General features: G+C 40.7%; 2 protein-coding genes across 4 annotated transcripts in view; both read right to left on the bottom strand.

Annotated features, from left to right (window-relative positions):
- DHRSX (dehydrogenase/reductase X-linked) overlaps positions 1 to 21,371 on the bottom strand; it is a 211,867-nt gene that overhangs the window by 145,276 nt on the left and 45,220 nt on the right. The window lies entirely within an intron of this gene.
- ZBED1 (zinc finger BED-type containing 1) overlaps positions 11,281 to 21,371 on the bottom strand; it is a 51,422-nt gene continuing 41,331 nt past the window's right edge. For all 3 annotated transcript variants that reach the window (XM_033052673.2, XM_033052670.1, XM_033052672.1), the window contains exon 2: positions 11,281 to 16,136. In XM_033052673.2, coding sequence (XP_032908564.1) covers positions 13,998 to 16,085 — 2,088 coding nt within the window. In that variant the 5' untranslated portion in view covers positions 16,086 to 16,136 and the 3' untranslated portion in view covers positions 11,281 to 13,997. The remainder of the gene's footprint in view (positions 16,137 to 21,371) is intronic.

Raw genomic sequence — 21,371 nt, 5'->3', positions numbered from 1 at the left:
AGTGCGATACACTGTGCACTGACTTCGAGGTGATTTGAAGGATATGACCCTAAAATGTGATTTCTATTCCAGACTCCAGCCTTGCATCAACATCAGCCCCCCGGTAACACACAGTGTAAACAGCCAGCCAGTGTGCTGTCACTGACACTCGGTTCCCTGGTGGGGTTTTGCCACCAGTTACCACCTCTCCCAGGAAAAAAATCCAGGTGATACAGAAGGTAAAAGGTTCCTTGTGAGAAAAGTGAGCCCCTGCCAACTCTGCAAGCTGCACCAGCAGCTACTGCAGCCCTTACATCAGCATTTCTTTTGCTCTTGCACTTGAAGCTTTGCAACTACCCATACAGAAAATCCAGCAGTGCTGAGGGTCACACCTCCTTCATTTCAGCCACAGTACTGCCTCCCTCCCAAGGCATGCTAGGACATCTGGCCAACATATCTGTGCCCTCTTGCAGTCTGTGACCAGTGCTGCTGTCCCAGCAAAAGCCCAAACTCTGCTTCAGGCAGCTACCAGCAATCCCTGTTTCACTTGGGGAAACAGAAAACATTATCTTTCTGAATAAGTTGTTTCTGCAAGTGCTTCCCTGCTGATCTTTGTGGTAATTTTACAGGGGAGTGCTTTGCCCAGCATGGAGTACACCAGCACAGGCCAGCCCTACGCAGGTTTATCCTGGAGGAGAGAAGTGTTTAAATTCAAAACCAGTAATTGCAGTCAAACCTGAGGCACATGGGAGCACTGTCAGTACAAAGAGAGACATCCAGGACAGCTCACCAGGATGACATCACCTGCACTCCTGCGACAGCAGCGACATTTCTCTAGGGAGCACAGGCACTTTGCCAGCCCTTTATTTACTCAGCCCTTTCTGTAGTTGCAAGTGTCAGGGACTGGGCACAAAGAAGAAGTCTCAGCATCTCCCCCATCCAAGCTGCCACGTGCCAAGCCAGAGGAGCACCCTGTAAAGCCATTTCAACACAGACCCTGGTGCCTCTGCAAGGAATAGATCACACCTGCAGAGAGGCTGCTGGCAGAACAGCCAGACACACACTGCCCACCGAGCCACCCTTCCTCAGTCCCCATCCCCACAGCCCTCAGCAAAGCCACGTGCCAGCTGTCAGCCAGACCAAACTTGCAAGGATGACTTTGTTCTTTACAGCAAAGAGTGACAGCTTGGAAAAATCTGGACTGAAAAAACTGGACTTGATTGCTAAATTGCAGTCATTTTCTGTATACATATGTGGATATGTATATGGTTTTTCTTCTTTATGGAAGAAAACAAATACTTTGATAAATGGATTAGAAAACTGGGAAAAAAATCATGGTATTCGCTTGTGCCTCACTAGAACACTTTATGATTTGTATTAATGAGTAAATATTCAGAAAAAAAAATAAATCACTCTGAAAATTGATGTGGAAGAGATGGATAGAAGATACAGTTTATAGCAAAAATCCCAATAAAGGTCATTATTTTATAGCATAAACTAGTAAGTCCATATGCCACTGTAGTACAACCCTTACAGGGCCATTCTCAAGCTGAAGTCCAGGTCTCAACACTGCATATCTATTTTGTTGTTTTACATCCTCTTTCTTGTATCTTCAAATATTCCTTTCCTCCTTGGAGTGCTGGATAACTACACATAATGTCTTTAATAGATTGACTCCAAAAAGTCACAGGAAGAAGACCACAGGAAGAATGCATGCCTACAACCAAGTGCAAAGAACTTTGCTAGCACCTACTAGACACTACTAATGACACCATTTGCAGCTCTTGACACTTGCTTCTGACTTAAATTAGTTGGTCTTCAAATATCTGTACCATATAATTAGGAAGTAATGCATCATTGAGAACATGGATTTTGCATTTCTTGACCTTTTTCCTACTAATTTTCAGCAGACTATTTAATGTTAAAATTATACACGGTGCAATGCAGTGATTCCAGTTAGGAATGCACAACCAAGACTGGCATATATAGGTAGTGGTATTAATTAGCATGAAAACACTCCAGTTGGCAGACTAGGTGATGCCTGTATTCACCTGGATGACTTTATTCATTAACAAGACGTTATTTGGAAAAAAATGTGTCCAAGAAGTCCTTGTACCTCAGCTATAAGAAGTGTTTCATAGCACAAATGTCCCATCTCCAGTTACTGAGGTTATATCCAACTGCCAGAAAGACAACTGCAGGCACCCTGTTCACTGGGATACATTCAGTAAAAAAATTACAAGGTCATCACTGTGTCAGTCCTCATCTGCAGAAAGTATACTGCCAGTAACATTTTGCTTACAAAGTCCTTTCATTCTGTGTAATTCTTAGAATGTGTAGACTTTATAAGTCATTTGCAGTGGTACCACTGAACTCTTTTTAAAGAATGAAGTCTGACTCCAACTCCTCTGTAATTTCCTTAGTCAGGACTGGTTGACATGCTTGTTAAAAAATATTGTTAGACAGAACTGTCTGTTTCTGTTTTTAAAATAACCTTCCTAGAACAGAGCACACCTTGTGGGTTGACTTTGTAAAGAACACAACATTGGGGCCCTAATCAGCAGCTTTGGTACAAATGGCTAACATGGAGCATCACCTGTCTCCTGCTGCAGCACATCACACCTGGGCAGCCAGAGCTGGCAATCAAACCCTTCCCACAGCATAGCATGTTAAAAACTTAATCCCAAATCCATTCAACACTCATAAGGTTCATTAACTTCAGTCCCTGGTTTGTACACAAGAGAAACACCAGCATGAGATGCGAGGTCAGGAGGTGGCAGAGCTTTGCTTTGATTTGGCGTGACTTTGTTTCCTCATGCCAGTGAAGTTCACGTCAGAGAGTAACTTGGTGCAGAGCTTACCAGGTGTTTAGTCATACCAACCATGTTACCAGTGTTACCAGTGTGCCAACAAAGAAAAAAAATAAAAAATAAAGGTTTTAACTCTTCCCTCAAACTCCTCCTTCAGAAACAAATTCAGTGCATTTTTGGGTCCAATTTTCCTTTTTTTCTTTACCTCTCCAAGATAATTTAAAATATTGAGCAATGTTAGTAATCATGGTAAGGCATTTCTTCAAACAGCAAAATGTCCATGTCTCAGAAAGCATATCTTGGCAGGAAACAAGCACACAACAAAAAGCAGAAGTGTATCAGAGCCAAGCACTCTAACTCAGCTTTACACAACTCAGAGGATGTTTTGGGTAGGATGGGGGATGTCATTTTTTTGCCTAATGAATGCTCCATGAAGTACCAAAGCTCTCCTAGTAGAGCATAAATACAATTAAATTAAAACAAATGTCATTATTTTATACAAAACTATGGCACTTTTTTTTTTTTTCCTTAAAAGCAATCCTATGTGAAGCAAAACTTCCTTGCTTTTTTGGTTATCTGCTTTGGGAACCACAGCTCTCAAATATTTTCTTTCCTTGCTGGCAACATGCCCATTTGAATCTTGCTTTATTCCATCACATCTGCAGCTTTAATACAGTACTTTGTACAATATGACAAAGCCACAAACCCAAAATCACTGTCTGTAATGACATCTGTAATTTAGAAACTTTGAGGATAGAAAGCTTGAAACTGGCAGATGACAGTTTCTGCAAACACCAAGAGAGGACTTTGTGTGTGTGTATACAACATTTTTACTCTTGACTGTACAAATCTTGATCCCTGCCCTGTCTGTAAGGTAAGGCACACATAATCTTACTGACAAGGGTACCAAAGTATTTCCTAAGAATGCATTTGTACAATGCATTAAAAGTTTTACCACGACTGAGTTGAATCAAGAATCACACATCAGTGCCCATGGAACTTCAACACTACTCCAGCACTGCGCAAGGGAGCTCCAAGTAAAGCACTGTGGTGGGACAGTACCTACATGGTCTAAGAAAACTAACTACAGTAATTTCACGATTATAAGCCGCACCATTTTGACTAAAATTTTGGTCCGAATCCAAAGTGCGGCTTATAATCAGGTGCGGCTTATATATGGACAAAGAACAAAAAGTTGCTGTTTAATTTGGAGGACAGGTGTCTGCTGAGAAAGGCAGGAGCTTCTCTTTGAAATGGAGAATGTAAACCCCCTCCCTCCAAATTATTGTAATTTTGAAATCAAGGGGTTGTCAGGCAAAAATATGGGAATTAGGAATAACAGTTCTTTTCTGGGGAAATTAAAATAGAAATACAGTACTACAAAGAAACAAACTCCAAACCCTGACAAAGTCAGAGTACAACCTGACACCCCATCAGGCAGAGTGTTGGTAGCAGTCCCATTAAATGGTGGCTGCATCCTCCTGCAGTGACAGATGTGATTCAGTTGGAGCAGTGCTCCTGCAGAAGGTGCTGTTTCCCTCTGGAGGTCCAGTGGTGATGTGGAGAAATCCGGTTTTCCTCTGGAGTCCAGTGGAGAAAGGGGCTCCCTTAGTGTCCCAAAACCTCTGTTTTTATCTTGGTAAGAAATGTTGGGGTCTTCCCCCCGGCTGGAGCAACTTCCAATGGGATGCAGTAATTTTATCAGTCCCACAGTGGGACTCAATGGGCCATTAGCAGAAAATGACTCTCTGGAGGGAGGATGGGTTGTGAAAAGATAAGGAACAATGCCCTGCCTGGTTTCAATGGATGGCCCATTAGCAGAATATCTCCCGCAGAGATAAGGATCACTGCCCCCACCATCAACAGATGGTGATAGAACAGATACCTTTTATCACACTCTGTATTGTAATGTGCGGCTTATAATCAGGTGCGGCTTACATATGGACAAAGAATGAAAAATTGCTGGCACCCAGAAGTGCGGCTTATACTCAGTGCAGCTTGTAATCGTGAAATTACTGTAATTACTTAGCTACTACAAAAATATCGCTAAAAATAAGAAAATGGTGTCCATGACTACTTCCAATTGCCCTCTGGTCATGCAAAATGTTAGGAGGCTGCTTCAGCACTCACATCTGAACCAAACAAGACTTCTAGTTGTGCAATTTGTCCTACACAGGCAGTCTCATGGTGGAGTCCACAAAAGGTCCTATGTGACTCAAGATTTTAATCCACCCAAATACCCAGTCTGTAAAGCTCTGACATTCCTCAACTAAGTTTTTACAACCTCCAGTGCCTTCAGCTGAAGTGTGGCTGAGTGGAATTTAGTTAAACAACCCTTTTTGTGATGTAAAGGAACAATTACATTTTCTAGCTCATTTTCTTGAGTGGCAGTATCTCATCAATAGCACCAGAGATACTAAAGCTAACAGAGTTTGTCACCTAAACAAGAAGATCTTAGGCCAAACAGCACCAAAACTACAGAGATTAAAAGACTGCATAAGTTTGAATCTGCACAACCAGACACTGCTTGGCAGAGTGCTGACTTGAAGACAAAGACCGTATATCCTTTGCAAAGATACCATCTGCCCATTGTTAGACTCAAATGGACAGATGGAATCCATCACTTGGCTCTGAAATACATCACTGCTTCAGCTGCACAAGCAAAAAGCAAACTCCCAACCTTCCACCTATAATAGTGTACTCCCATTTGCCTTCTTTCCTTTGTTTTACATTAACAAAGGACCACAAGTTCCTGTTTACCAAGGAAGATCCATGCAATAGAAATGCTCATTCACATCTGGTGAAACTGTTGATTTTATGCTTGTTATGACTAAATCATCAAAACTGAATATCTCACAAGCAGAATAATGGCTAAGTAAAAGAGGGCTGTTCTTGTACCCCTCACTGAAATACCATGTGTCTCATTCCTTATTGCTATGATGCAGGTAAGGCAAGGGCACAAAACGAGGTGCTTACATTTGAGCCTTTTACTCAGAATTTTACCTAAAAATATAAATATTTACACTTCACATTCTCCCATACTTGGGCAAAATGCAGTTACAATTGCCTCTTTCAACAACAGAATAATTAAACCTTCCAGCTTATGAATTGTGAGGGAGAATACTTCTCTTACTTCTGAAGCTTACTTACATTTGGGACCTGAAGTGTTCCAATAGCTTTTTTAGACAGAATAATTCTGTGGGTACTAACCTTTGAAGCATAATGGAAGACAAAATGGACACACGTAAAATAAGAAGCTGTTAGTTCGCATTTCACACACAGTCCACTCCAAAACATCATCATTTAAAAGACATTAAGAGAGACACACTTATGATGCTGGTATTTTTAGGGCATCTGAAGGCAGAGTATGCAAAATGGATTGCTTTTGTGATAAGGTCCCTAAATCTGTATTTAGACACCTAAGTCAAGGAGTTAGTGCATAGACTCTGCAGACTCCTTTTAAGGCCACATTTTGTATCATCTTAATCTTAGTCTAAATATAAATCTAAAATGAACAAATCATTTTGTAGTCCTGATGTTTGCAAATTTATCACCCGGCAGTGTCACCTTCTGCACAATCTTCCAGAGGTGACCAATCAGCCCAGGGAAGAAGTAGAATCATGGCAAAAACCCTGGCCCATCCCCTTCCTTCAGGCATGTGCAGACCAGAAAGCAGCCCCAGCAACACAAAAACACAGGGAAAACACTCCGGAGGAATCTGTTTTTCCTTCTGCGGAGCACAGCAACTTTCCTAAACAGCCTAGGAGAAAAGGCAGAAATGCAGCCAACAAAAAATCTTTGCAGACTGAGCTGATCGCTCACTGCAGGGAAGAGCTGTCTCTGGGATAAAATGTTGTCTTCCATCAGCTCTAGCATGCATTGCCAAAAAAAGGCACAAAAAGCATATTGCAATGGTCTTAACAACTGATAAATAGTTTCATGTCTTATTTCTGAGTTTATCTCTCCAAAAAGAACTGTGAAATCTTTGTGAGTGTTGATGAAGGGGAGGGAGGTGGGATGGTGTGGGTAGAACATGCACAAGGTAGTTTGTCTGCAAGACTTAAACAGAATTTGTTCACGTTAGCACTTTAAGCCCATTTGGGCATTGAGTCATACCTTCAGATACAACATGCACAAGGTTGTGCTTTTCTCACTTAATTTCTCCGAGCAGGTACACAGGAATCTCTGAGCAGCAATGCCAGTCTCATATTCGCAACACCACGGGGCAAACACTGTATTATCCTCAACCCACTGCTCATGTAAACCATGCAGCAAATCATGAGCAGTGCAGGTGAACTTCTGCTTATATTCACCAAGGCTTGAAAATATGCAGGTCACATTCTCCTATTCCTATACTTTGAATATAAGAGGCAGAAAATAACACAACAAAGAGTAGCACCAATGTACTTGCTGCCTGCACAGCAGGGCTTAGAATGAGGGACTAGAAGGGATACATGCTCCACTCATCCACAAGACTGGCTTTCTCACCACAGCACTCGCTCCCGTGGGACAGTCAGATTTACAATCAGTGGCAAGTTCTTGGACTGCATGTGAATGTTTATCCATGTAGATCAGTGTGTCAAAATATCACCCAGAAACAGTCCCTTCAGCCCACACTCCCACAGGCTGGAGGCCAGGTCACAGTAAGAGCTTGAATCTCCCTTCCTCTCCAGTACCTCATTAATGAGACCTCCTCCCTGACCATTTGGGAGTGCAGGGGTCTTTTGAAGTTAACAGAGCTCATTGCCAGCAGCATGTGAACACCAAGAAGTGTGTAAAACAATTGGTTTACAGAGTTCTAAAATGTCAGACTACGGGAAGTTTAGTAATTTAGCATTTTTAAATGCTATCAGGATTTTGGACAGGAATTGGAGACTCCTGATAAAATGTCAGTATCTTCCCTAGATGGACCCACTTGCTATCTGTTCCCATAAGTAAAGCAATTGCATTTTTCACATTTGTTATTAAATTCCTTCTGTTCATATAAGTTCTGCTGTATGGTCAAGAAACTTTTATTTGGTGCCAAATCACTGAGTGCATCCCAGAGCACAAACTCACACCAAACTGTGCTATCACCCATAACACAGAACTCTGCATTGCTTGAAAAAGCAATTCCTTTTTCTCTCACACACATATCAGAAGGTCATGTTTGAGAAGATGAAGGTTTCCCTCGGAGCACTGCATTCATGACATGGTACAGGACGTTTCTGGTATGAGCTCTCCTGATGCTGACTTGACATCTTCCTTGTTATGACTGCAAATTCCTATCACTGTAAACCTCACTGATGACTCATGAGAAAAAAAGTAAACAAAAAAAGCAAAAAGAAAGAAAGGGAGAATGAAACCCTTTCAATTGCAGTGTCTGTAAAGACACAGTGATACACAAAATATCTCAAATTTAAAAGTAAAGCAGTACCTACCGGAGAAATTTTTCATTCCTGACTGCAAGTATATGGGGACAATGAACAGACAGAATATTGTAATGTAATCAAAGAAACTGTCTTTTTAAAAATAACCTTATTCTGCATTGCTTGGGGAAGCAATGTTGAACATGACATCATGTACATGCAGCTATGAACAAATACAATCATATTTTCAGCGAACTAAGCAAAACAAATGGATTCTCTACAGATATATCTAAATTATGAGGCTATCACAAAAAAATTACAGATGCATTTTAATTATATTCTACCTAAGATTTTTAAAATAAAGACAACATTTATAATTAATTTCAAATGAAAGTATCCCCTCCTGTCTCTTATACTTACAAACAGTACTGCCCTACAGCTTCTGATAGCTGAATTCTGGTGTACCTTTAATTATGGCATTAATTCCAGGAAAACCACTGTAAATGTTACCCTAAAATATCTAAAGAAAAAGGAATTGAAGTTTTACTGTCTATGTAAAATATTTATTTAAATGCCTCTTTTCTATGCCAGTATTAAACACCTAACTATTTGAATAATCACAAAATTTCCCAGGCACAGCTTCAGCCTAGAGCACAAATTACTATCTTTACCTCAAACCCCTATCTAAGGCAAGCAGCACAAATACTATTTCTACCCTGACACACTAATGATGCCTTTAACTCTGAGTGCAATTTCCTAACTGTGCTGAGTTCAATTCCGCAGCATATTCCCCCTACACAGGCAATTTCAGCCCAATTGAACCATGTGTCCTAGTGTACAACACTGTGGGGACAGGAACCACCGCTCTGCCTTTTCACACCATGGCACAGGTGCTGTAGATCCCGTGGACTGGAATAAGAACCTAGTTTAAACTCCTTTAAAACTGAATTCTATCTGCTCTCATATAGTCTCTATAAAAGAAGCTGGGGTTCTCCTCCCTACTGCTTCCACCCAGAATTTGGACCAGGCAGGGCCAGGGAGAGAAGACAGGACGGAGGACTTGGCAAACTCAAGTCACTGGAAATAGATAATTGTGATGCAAGGAAACCAGCACATGTGTGCAGCAGGTAACAGTCTTTCAAAACCTCTGAAAAAAGTTACATCTGATCACTATTTCAAAGCACTGCAGATGGCAGCATCACTTTTGTGATCTTGTGGCAGCAAGAGAAATCAATACCACTCACTGTGAAAATGTCAGCTCGAAAATCTTAATATTTTAACAGTTCCAAGTTCTGAGGGACTCTTATTTGAAAATAATTGCTGCAACAGCCTTTGAATTTTTAAAAACCTGCAAGTCCAGTTGTGTTTCCAAAACAGAAGGTAAGCTCAAAGACAGTGGTTTGTTTTTCATTTTTTTTTCATGCTAAACTCAATTCCCTTGTGGTATTTTAATCCAATGGCAGGGGCACTGAAAAGGACTCCAACAACAGTAAAAATATATTTAATTGATTTTTATTGCTCAATCTAAAGGTAATTCTTTTGTACTTAAAAAACAACAACTTATAAACTGCAACTGCAGAGATCTTTTGAAATTAGTTTCAATAGTATCGAGGCATGCTTTACTGATGTGCTCTTAAGGCAGACATAAAATGAAGCTGTATCTTTAAATTCTCTCTACAGCACCAAAAGTTACTAAAAAAGCAAAACCAATTTCCATAATTTCCCTATGTCCCCTAAAAATGTTTTCAATTTAGCAGAACATTAATTTGGAGGAGATAAGGCAAGACAGACCACATAGTCTGGTCCAAAGGAAAAAAAAAAAAAAAAGCCACAAAACTTAAAGAGATCACGAGAGTCCTTTCACCAGAGCTAAAACGACAGTCTAGACTACCAGGACCACCAGATCTTCAGAAGGACACTCAGAAATGGACACTACCAAAAGGAGGATGGTGTGCAGAGACTAAAATGTAATTTTTCCAGCGTAAGGTTTCCTTTACCCAGTTGTCATGGAGTATGTAAAATACACTACTTCTGTGTTCATATCCATGCACTTCCCTCCTTCAGAAATCATGTCCTCAAGCAACCCCTTCTTTTCAAGCTGGACAAAAATCTAGAACTACAAGTCACTTCTAAGTTTTCGGCAGTCCTATAAAATATTACAAATAACCAATTTGTGTTTCTTTTGCTTTTAATATTCATGCCTGCTTACAAATGCTCCTGTAAAGCTAACTGGACACCATGACACTGGTTAAAGAAAATGCTTGACATTAAACTAATAAACTGTTCCAATAGAAATGTAAAACAGTACACCCTATCTATAAATAATACAGAACTTTATTGGCGTCCTTTAAACCAAAGCACTTCAGACATTGCTTACCAGAAAAATTCACCTTTTTGACTTCAGTATGATTCAGGCTTTTCGTTTTGTCTTCGTGTAATCCCTGATAGCAGGTGGAATTCGTGCAAGAGTTGGTCAGAAACACGAAACTCCCTTTAGTTACATTGCTACCCCAAGAAACCTCACAAGCTGACTGAGGTTTAATTCTGAATTGGCAATACCTAGTGGGTGACAAGGGCAATTCGGTTTTTTGACACAGCATACACACTTTGAGAGCCTGTTCAAAAATTCACCTTTTCAGCATGAAAGTACTCAAAAGCTGAAGTTTGCTCATCTATTGCCCCTCCAAAAAGATGTCTCAGCCATACTGAAGAGAAAAGGAAATGTTAGGCTGTGGATTCAAAGTAGCTGTCAAGAAACACAAACATAAAGTTGACTTAACAGTGTTATTAGGAAATGTGTTCTGGGCCCACCCTTGGCAGTAACACCAGGGTTAACTCAAGTTGTAGCAATATTTAAAACAGCTCTGCAATTTTCCTCCTCCACCCAACTAAACAGAAAATCTTGTCAATAAATGAAAAACACCACACGTATTTAAGTGAGAGAAACCATCTAAACTTACAACATTTTTCATCCTCATTTTTTTTAATCCAAAAGATTTGTACATCATTTTAAAAAAATAACTTACAGGATCAAAAGGAAAATAAATGCATAGCTTTAAATCCTTAAAATACAACCTCCCCCTGCCATGGAAGAGTTCAAAGTCATAAAGTGCTGTAGATATGACCACACATCAGACAAATAATCTAGTAACTAACTTATTTTTCTGGTTTATTTAACAATATTCCAGGCTTAGAACATTAAATAAAAAAATCTCACAGACAATGGGTAAGACTAACAATGATTTTGCTTGTTTTGTGTTTTTTTTTCTTTTTCTTCTCCTTTTTTTAAAAGAATGCTGACACACATCAATTGAACCAACTACAATTTTATTTTGGATACCAAAAAATAAAAAGAAGCTGTAAGGAAGAGAGCAGTGCATTGCACTGATCTCAGTAAAACTGCTTGTAAATGTCACTGTTTACGTTCAGCCCTAGAAGGATGAAGATGTATACAATGCTGCCAACAGGGGAAGGCCAAGTGCAGACCAAGGGTGCTCTGGGCTTTGCCTTGATTGTGAGGGCACAGATTTAAATTATGCTTAGGTAAGACAAGATCCACACACCACACACCAGCATTTGTGCAGGTCCTGGAGGGAGGGCTTGCAGTGGTGGTAACAGCTGCTGCAAGTGATGACCATAAAACCAAGAGTTCTTCCTGGCAGGCTGCTGGGGTATCACAGGAGCTCAGGGATCTCAGTCCCTTCCATAACTTGATTTTGTTATCCTCACAGATAGCCTATATACTTGTGGGATTTTAGACGAAGCCTGTGTTTTGCACCTTTGGCAAACATATACACCTCTTCAGTGGACATGGACAGTAGTAACATTCAACAGGATGCACAGTGCATATATTTTGTACAAGTGCAATTCAGTTTTCAGGGGGCTAGAAAGTGAAACCCCAGGCTTACTAACAGCCAAACACAGGCAACATCACCTGCTAACTGCATTTTTCCCAGGCTTAAACATTTTTCTTTATGTAGTTGCAATTACTTACTTCTCTGTTCCTTCAGTCTAACCTCTGTCCTTCCTTCTCACCCACCCATCCCTTCCCATCACCTACAAAGAACACAGAGACCTCCAAAAACTATTAAACCAAACCATAAACAAGCAGTTTGGCAATAGTTTAAATTCCATTGCCATTCTAATTTTTGTGTGTTCCTATTGTCTGTGCCCATTTTACAACCCAATGTCCATGGGTGCCATTGTGATGAAAAAACCCCAACTTTCTTCCTCCAGAACAGTAACAGACAGATATTGCTCAATACAGTTGTAGACTAAGACCAAGGTGGGGGGGTGAGACACCAGTAACAGAAATAAAAACCCAAGCAAACCTTGATTGTAACTAGAAAATGCCAGGAGTCCTCCATTGCACCTCAGAAAAAAAAGCTGGTGCATCCTTTCTTTGTGTCTAGCGTGAACTCTGATCATGTTTATGACCTGCAGTATTTCATAAGAGATTGGTGTGGGGGGGGGTCCTCAGGTCAGTTTCCTTTCTTTTTTCTTGTTTGTCACGTTCTAGAAAGGGCTTAAAACACTTATGCTTGGAGACACAAAGGGAGTAGTTACAATACACAACTAATCGGAAACAGTACTCAAACATTAGACTGGACAGGACTGAAGTCCGCTCTACAAACTGAATCAAAAAGAGATAGGTGAAAAAAGTTAAGTGCTAACATAATAAAAACAATTTTAAAGATTCACTAAATACATGTGAGGAAATAGAGGGGTCCCCTTCTTTTAAATATATTTACATAATATTAAAGCTTTTTATTTTGCTTTTCTTGCCAACAAAATTTTCTAGCTACCCTGGGAAAAGTCCCCATTAAATGAAGAGGTTAAGGATTTTGTAACACAGACAAACCATTAGACCCGTGGCCTGTAGACGTCTCCCTGCCCTCTCCTTCCCTCTCTCCCTCCCTCCCTTACCAAAGGCCTGATGCCTGCTACACACCATGTGGCATCAGCCATGGCATGGGCAAGGCAAAGGTAACACAACGCTGCCTTGACCCCACACTTGGTTCCCACTTTGCAAAAGCACAAGAGACTACAATCAGGTCTTGCTTAGACACAAAGCAAAACAAACAAAAAACCAATTTTGCCATTTAGCTGCAATTAAATGGTAAAACTGGACTAAAGTGGACACAGCAATACCAGTTTAAGTGTTTACACCACTTACACTGCACTGGAAAGGAAAATAAATTATCCTGGTATAAATGCATCCACAGTACAGCCTATGCCAACACAGTATCGGTTAAAATAAAAACACATCAGTCCCCTAACCAACAGAATTATACCAGCTGAACTTTTCTAGCATAGACCAGACCTAAGACATGAGGTAGTGAAAATCAGGCTCAAGATCTTTTTTCATTCCATAGCAACAATATATTCTAAAAATATTCACTGCTCAGATCTCTGGATTTTAAAAACATTTTAAAATCCAAAATTTAAAGCTAGCATCCTGAGTCACACAGGATTTACAAATGGAGGCATAAATTTTAAAAACTTCCTCAAGGTCCTAACTCAGGAAAATAATTTTATGATAGAAAGCACAGAAGCATGTGTTTGTCTCCCACTGAAATAAGTGGAAAGGAAGCACATGGATAAGTGCTTTCTGAAATCTGGGCCACGGTCAGAAATCACGGTCTTTGTAGAATTTATTTCCTCATTCATTTCAGTGCTGTTTGATCATGAATCATTCATGTTTTAAGACAGTGGGAAAAACACAGACAATGGAAGCTAAATCAAGTTTGTTACAACTGTTCAATATTTACAGCATTCATAGCATAAAACAGAAGAATTTTTGGTAACATAAGACAAATACCTCTTTTTCTTTGTCATTAAATGTACCGCAGCAGTTCTGTTAAACAAACCCACTGTCTCGAATATTAAAGAAATTATTGTTTATGTTTACTGAGTCATTTAAATTAAAAATCTGTTCCTGTTCCAAACCCCACTCTCCTTCATCTTCGTCCTCCGGTTCTGCCTCAGACCCATTGCGACTGTTTTCATACAAAAAAATCTGCTCATCCACGTGAGCTGGGGCTAACCGGTTTCTCTTTGCACTTACAACATTAGCAGAAGAGCCAAAAAGGCGTTCAGGGAAGACCCTTGTGGCCAGAATACACCAGTATTTTTGAAGAACCTTTGGTAAAACTGGAAACAGTGCTAGTCTGTCAGACCACCACTTCAGTGGGTCTTCATTCAAACCAAGGACCTTTTGTGACTTGAAGTTGCTCAACTCCTCAACAATTTGAGCATGCCATTCCTCCTGGTCTTCCACGCCTCCTGTCTGGCAAAAGATCTCTGCAAGCATGTTGTTGATGACACTAGTAGGAGGAGGAGTAGAGGAGATGATGATTTTTTTCATAGGGGGCTCTTCTGAAACAGCAAAGAACTTCTCCTCAGTTCTAAAACTATTTTCTTTTACTTTTTCCAGCAAGCTTTTTGCTTCTTCCACCACTCTGTTTTCCACCTGTTGCCTCTCAAAGGCTGAAAGAAAAGGCAATTTCTTGTAGCGGGGATCCAAGAAAGTTGCAACATTGAGAAACATGTCTATCTCAGGTGTGTGCTGGTAGGTGGTTGACAACTCTTTAGCAATCACCTCCTTTGCCATGCTGATTTCTTTCAAATCATTCTCTTTGATGTTCAGAGTAGTATTCAGAAGCATGTGGAGAAGTGGCTTCACCATACTTATCGTCGGGTACTTTGAAGCAGACATCATCTCTGCAACCTGCTTGAAAGGCTGGAGTAGCTCCACCAGCCCTTCGATTGTATTCCACTCACTGGATTCCAGCATGAGGTGATGGTTGTTGCTGTCCTCCACCAGAACAGCCGCAATGACAAACTGCTGCTCCTTGAGGCGCTGCAGCATGGCGAGCGTGCTTCCCCACCAGGAAACACGGTCGCTCACCAGCATGCAGTGGAGAATATTCTGCTGCTTCTGCTTTTCGCTCAGCATGTACATCGCGACCGTAGACTGCTGAAAATACTCCACCAGCTTTCGGCACCTGGTAAGAAGGTTGCAGAGTTTGGGGAGTTGAAAAGCTTGTTGTATTCCTGCGTTAAAAGTGTGCCCCAAACAAGGCATCTGTACGGGAATATCTAAGAGAGAGCAAGCCTTTACAATGTCTTTACTGTAATCTGTTGTAGCACCAAAGACTTTTGTATTGATCCCCCACTCAATGAATGTTTCATAAAGGACTCGTGTAATGGTCTCTGCAGTGTTATCCTCTGGTACTTCAAATGTTTTCAAACACCGTGAGTTGACAGCCAGGCAGTTGCCAGGACTGCTGTTGAGAAAGTGAACTGCCACAGTTACATATGACCTGTTCTGGTTTTCACTCCTCCACATGTCCGTGGATATACCACACCACAGAACCTCAGTGAGCTCTTTCAGCACAATTTCTCTAATAGCACTGTACTTTTCAGGAATTGCTTTTGTACAGAAGTACTTCCTGCTAGGAAGTTCATACCTGGGGTCTGCTGTTCTCAAGAGGGCCTTGAAGGTAGGTTCATCGACAATGGAGGCTGGATACATGCCCTCGCAAATTAAGCTGATGACTGCTGAGGTCAGTTCCTGATGTTTTTTGTTTTCATAGTTCTGGTAGGTCTTCATGATGAGGCTATCTTGAACAACCTGCTGCGATGACTCCGGCTTGATTTTTGAAAATGCTGTGGCAAAGGCTTCCCTCATTTGCTCAGTGTTACTTTTCACAAACTCACAGAATTCATCGGGGTGATTTTTCTCAAGGTGGTAGGAAAGGTTGGACGTGTTTCCTGAATAGGCAATCTGTGCCATGCAAATACGGCAGTAGATCTTCTTCCACTGTAATATGCATCCTTCTGCATTGGTATCAAACCCAAAGTACTTCCACACTTTACTCTTTGCTCTCGGGTGAGCCACTAACTTTAGGTCTGATGGGGAACCTTCTAAACTTTTATTCTCCATTGCTTCTTGGCCACCGTCCCACCTTTTGATCCTTCACTCATTAATGAGTACCTGATAAAGGCAGTAAGATAAAGATACAATGAGAAAGCACAAGTTTGACCACACTCAACTATGTGAAATCAGCGTTTCTGTGACTGTATCAAGAAACCTACTCACTAATTACATTTGCAAATTTAAAGATGAAATCTGCAGGAAGAAGAAATTACAAGAAGCCCACCAGATTGTCAAAAATTAAAAGAGGTTTTAATACATCCCATTCTGCTGTGAAACTGAGCTAGAAGACCTGAGTAAGGCATTTTTTCTGGAACTTTCTAATTCTGGGTAGAGAAAGCACAACTACTACCACAGACTTGATAAATTACTGTCACAAAAACTGGTCATCTGCTATAGCGTTTTCCTGCCTCAAGGTAGAACTAGACCAACATCCTCTTGCCCAAGAACTACTGAACTTTGCTGTTAACATTTATTTCAATTGAAACCTGATACTGAAGGAGCAAAGGTTTTCTTGTTTGTTTATTTTGAAAGAAGTTTTGTAAGCTTGATCTAACTGTTCCAGTTTTTGCTTTAAAAAAAAAATAATAAAAAATCTGTGATGCCAATTATGGCAATATTCTGCTCTTCTCAAATGTAAAGATGTTTTCTGACTGAAATAAAAGAAAAAGGAGCTTGAACCTACATGCAAATCAACAATACACGTCTGACACCTTTCCTGTCCTTCTCTTTCTGAAATCAAAGTCATCTCCTGAAGTACTAGTTAACAGTTGTGGTTCCTGGAATAACAGTACATTATAATTACAGGAAAAGCAGACAGGGAAGCACTAATAAATGTTATTATCCACATCAGCTGGAAAGTAATTTTGTAGCATTTTCTTCAAAAGGCTACAGAAGTTGGGAGGGGATGACACTTAGAGATGAGTGTGGTGATAAGGCAAGACTTGGCAATCTGCACTTTGATATCCGCACAGGAAAACACTTCTTGTGCAGTCACATGCAAGTGCTACTTGAGGCCTACAGTGCCTCTGTCTACAGTGCTGGTAGCTGGCACCCACCAGAGCTGGTCTCACTACACCAAAAAGCCAAGACGCAGCACAGCACAACTGCACCCTGACACTTCTCTATTTCTTCCATGCCACCATGACAGCAAAAAGCCCTTTTCCAGGGCCTTGGCTAGCATGGGAAGGAGAAGGAAGACATGAGATATGGATGCAGCCTCCTTCACAAAAATCTAAAGAGAACTGGAGAGGAACACAAGGAACATCAGACTGAAAACAACACCACTGCAACTTCTCTGCTCCTTGAGAGCTGCACCTGTGCCCAAACCTAGAAATCCCCAGGTGGTAAGACTGGCTGGTTAGGGCAGGAAGAAACAATCTGACTTTTTCATATTGCTACAAGGGAATTAATAAATAATAAAAAAAGTATGTGTGAATCTTCTCTGGGGTGCTTTTTGCTGTTGGTGAACATTCTCAAGGAAAGACAGTCTTCTCTCTGAACTCCAGCTGGCATTTTGCAACATTTCCTGAATGTTTTGAATGGAAAACCAAAGACAGGTTAACCAATACGAAACATACTTATCTACTAAACAGCTGTTGGTTTAGAAGCAGAATAAGAGATGTAGGGCAAGCATTGTATTGGATTTGTTCTGAAGATTTACTTCTGGGTGTAGACACTTTGCATTTTTTCCTAAGGGAGAGGCAATGTTCTGCCTACTAGCATGCCTTCTACTGTGATTCATTCAGTGCCTTTAAGTTGCCAGGATAAACTATTGATTCAACATGGTAATGCTGCCTAATTCCAAACATGTGCATATCAACAGCACCAAGGTATGCAATCCCACAAAAACGGATGATTTTGAAAGACCAAGTGGTGTAATGTGTAATGAGGTAACCATGCCATCAGATATGCACTGACATATCATATCGATACATATTATCATAGCTTTTAGATTCCTCAGTTTCAATCCATGACATGGTGTCTCCAGGAAGCACAGAGGCTCATGGTATTTAATTAAATCTTACAGTTTCCTCTGCAGTTACTTGGCAATTCCTGAAGGTAAGGAGGAAGGCACTGTAATAAGAGTTGATGCATCTTCAATATTTAAAATTAGTATGACACACGTTGGATCATAAAAAGTTCATCAGCAACTAACAAAGTAGCAGTTATTGCAGAGTATAGGAGTGTTACAGACTCACCCTACTTTTCATTCTTACGTATGTCACAGCTTTGCCTTTACTTTGTGATGTATCAGGCACTTGGCAATAGTGGCCCAGAGTAGCATTGCCACAGCTATGCCAGTATAACACAGCTTTTAGTAACAGCTCAAATATAAACTGCTCGTCATCCCTGCCTCTTATTGAGTGTTACACAGCATAACTGGCATTACAAACACAAATCAAAACCCCACACCTCTCATTTTACTCCAGGAAGAGGTAAACTTTCCTACTTTCAGAGAAACAGTGTTCGCAGCCTAGTCCTGGCAAAAACAACAGCAACCCTGAATTCCCACCCACAGGAGAGCACCTTTGGAGAAGCTACTGTTTCTCTCCCTTGCTTCCTCCCTGCAGCTGGCCAACACCACCAGCCAGTACTAGGAAGGAGGCTTCTAAAATCCTGCAGAGAGGATCGATCCTCTGCTGGCTTTGCAGTGAACTCTGCCGCCACAGGAGGAGGAAGAGCCCAGACTTTCTGGCCCTAGCACCTCATCCCTGCTGTTGTTGGGGCAGGCTGTGCTGTCTCCTCACAGCTGTCAAACCCCCTCTCATTCTCCTAATACAAACCCATGATTTCCCTCTCCAGGGCAGGCCTTGGGCTGTTTGTGTCATGGAGGGCAGCTGTGCTACCCTTGCAGGCAGGGCTCAGTATCCCCATTGGCAAAGAAAATTGGTTCAAAACCCACACGATAGTCACTTGGATTGTGAAACCAAGAGCGGGGATGTGAGGAAATGTGGGCTGTGCAGACACCCTGCAACCTTAGCTCTGCCTCCCTGTGCATGCACAGCAATGGCACCCTGTGGGTATCCTTGTCCCACAATCTTTGCCTCAGTCAGCAGAGGGGCAACCATAAACCAAGTGATTCCTCATTCTGAAACTAAGTTAATCACTCTTTTAGGGACATGCGTGGGGAGAGGGTTTAACTGCTCGATGTAACTGCATTTTTGCGTGCCATCAATCCTTCCTACCTGGTCATTTCTCTACCCACCTCTGGATGATTTACAGCCTGGAGCTCACACAGCTCTGAGCAGGAAATGCTCAGGCTCTCACTATGTTTTAGTCATATAAATTAAGAGCCCTCAAAACATGAATCAGAATTAAGAGATGCATGGCTCTAAATCAACATTTCACAATTAACTGTAAAGAAACTGGGTTCCAAATTTAACTACAAAGACTTCAAAACATAACACCCAGGATTTAGGTTTCTCCCACCAAATTTCAATGAAATATGTACAGTAGAAGAAAAAATGCAGGAGGAAGATGCCAAATAAACTCCTTGAGAAGCTTTTAATTCTATGAACCATTTTTCTTATCTTTTGATGATCACATTTCCACTGGTAATATCCTGGTGTCACAATTAATATTAGTTTATCTTCTATCAATCCACCGATTAGATTTGTGTTTTTAAAAAGCTGTTTTGATCAAGAACTCTAGTCATGTAGGGTTTTTTCCTCCCGCCAATTAATTAAGATTAAGCACTATAAAGAAGTCCAAGCAGTAATTTCTAACAAAACTATTAATAGTTTAAACCACTGAACACTAAAACTGCATATTAGCAGTCATACTGTTTATGCAATTAGTACTTGGAGAAATATTTTTAACTTAAGTTTCCTTTTATTTCTGCACTTTCTTGATTTTAGTTAGTGAAGCAATGCTGACTGCACACCCTGTTTGTAGCCTCAGCTCTATATTTTCCTTACCTGAGCTTCAAGATCAGAATTTCAGGTCAACTTCCCTACTCTGTGTTGAGGTGGGTGATATTCACTTGAATAGAGAATGTTACTGGCTTTTTGGTTTGCAACTGAAAACAATTACCAAGTTTTCGCACTGAACCTAGCTTTCAGAGCTCAAACTCTTTCCCCAAAAAAAAAGTCTTGAATCCCATCTATAAAAATCAGATGAACTCCAATAGGATGTCAAAGAATACACTTTTAAAAGTGCATGTGCCAAGAGCACACAATTCTTAAGTTAGGGTAAGGAAAAATAAAAGCGAAACTAGTTTCATTTACTTGAATTAAAATCCTGAGCACTTCTTCACAAGGATAAGAAAGCAAGCTTTTCTTGGAAGATTCAGAGGCAGAAGGGCTGCATTGAGACCAGATCATTTCATTCATCCACAGAGCTAAAGGACAAAATAGTAGACATCTCTCTCTTTTAAATCTTCCAAGTGAGATCTACAGCGCTGCTGCAGAGTGGGAACTCTGACATGGAAACTGGGGTCAAGGATGACAGGATCAGTGGAATGACTATCTCTGCCTCCTTGTCCTATCCTTTGCAGCTCCCCTTTGCCACTCCAAGCTCTCCCCAGGAAGTCATCCTGACAATAAAATACCTGTCAGAGTTACAGACACCCCCTCAAAAAGATGTAGAAAATTTTAAACATACACACCTTTCTAGATTACCACCTGAAAAAGGGACTCAAGGTTTTCTTTTCTTACAAGAACTGTAGTTGACTGATGCAAGCTTGTTCTAAAAACACTTTTGCTTTTTGTAGCACTGACATCACTATTTTAAAGTTATTATGGAAACGAGGTTCATCTGGGTAAAAAGGTTCCAGTTGTTAAGGTGAATCATTTCTTTAAGCAACGGCTGGACACAACAAGTGAAAGCAAGGCAGCAGGTAACTGCCAAGAGGGAACTGCGTACAAACAACTAGCTGAAGAGGAAACCACTTGTCCTTGGAAAAAAAAACATCCCAAGTCAGGGCTCAAAGAAAACTTTTCACATCTGTCAAATCTGCCTTGGTCCCACTTAGGCAAGTGACATTTCCTAGGTTGGATCTTCATCGCCTTCCTCTGGTATTTCCAAATTCAACGCGTTTTTTTTTCAATAGCAGCAAAGAGCAGAGTGCAACAAAACACTGGGTCAGATTTTCATCAAGCTGTTTCTCTGTGGTTCGAAAAAAGATTTGGAAAGTGTTACACATCCTAGGCAAAATACCCAAATTTCCTCTGCCAAGAAACGCTAATGCTAGAAAAATGCTCAGATGACTTCAAACCATATGAACATCTGCCCTTTTTGTCACCAGGGTCCTCTCATTTGTTTGAGGGTTTCATTGCTGCCTTTTGAGAACAA

This window comes from Catharus ustulatus, chromosome 2, assembly GCF_009819885.2.
Source record: "Catharus ustulatus isolate bCatUst1 chromosome 2, bCatUst1.pri.v2, whole genome shotgun sequence".
Lineage (NCBI taxonomy): Eukaryota > Metazoa > Chordata > Aves > Passeriformes > Turdidae > Catharus > Catharus ustulatus.
This window is presented reverse-complemented; position numbering and strand designations above follow the sequence as displayed.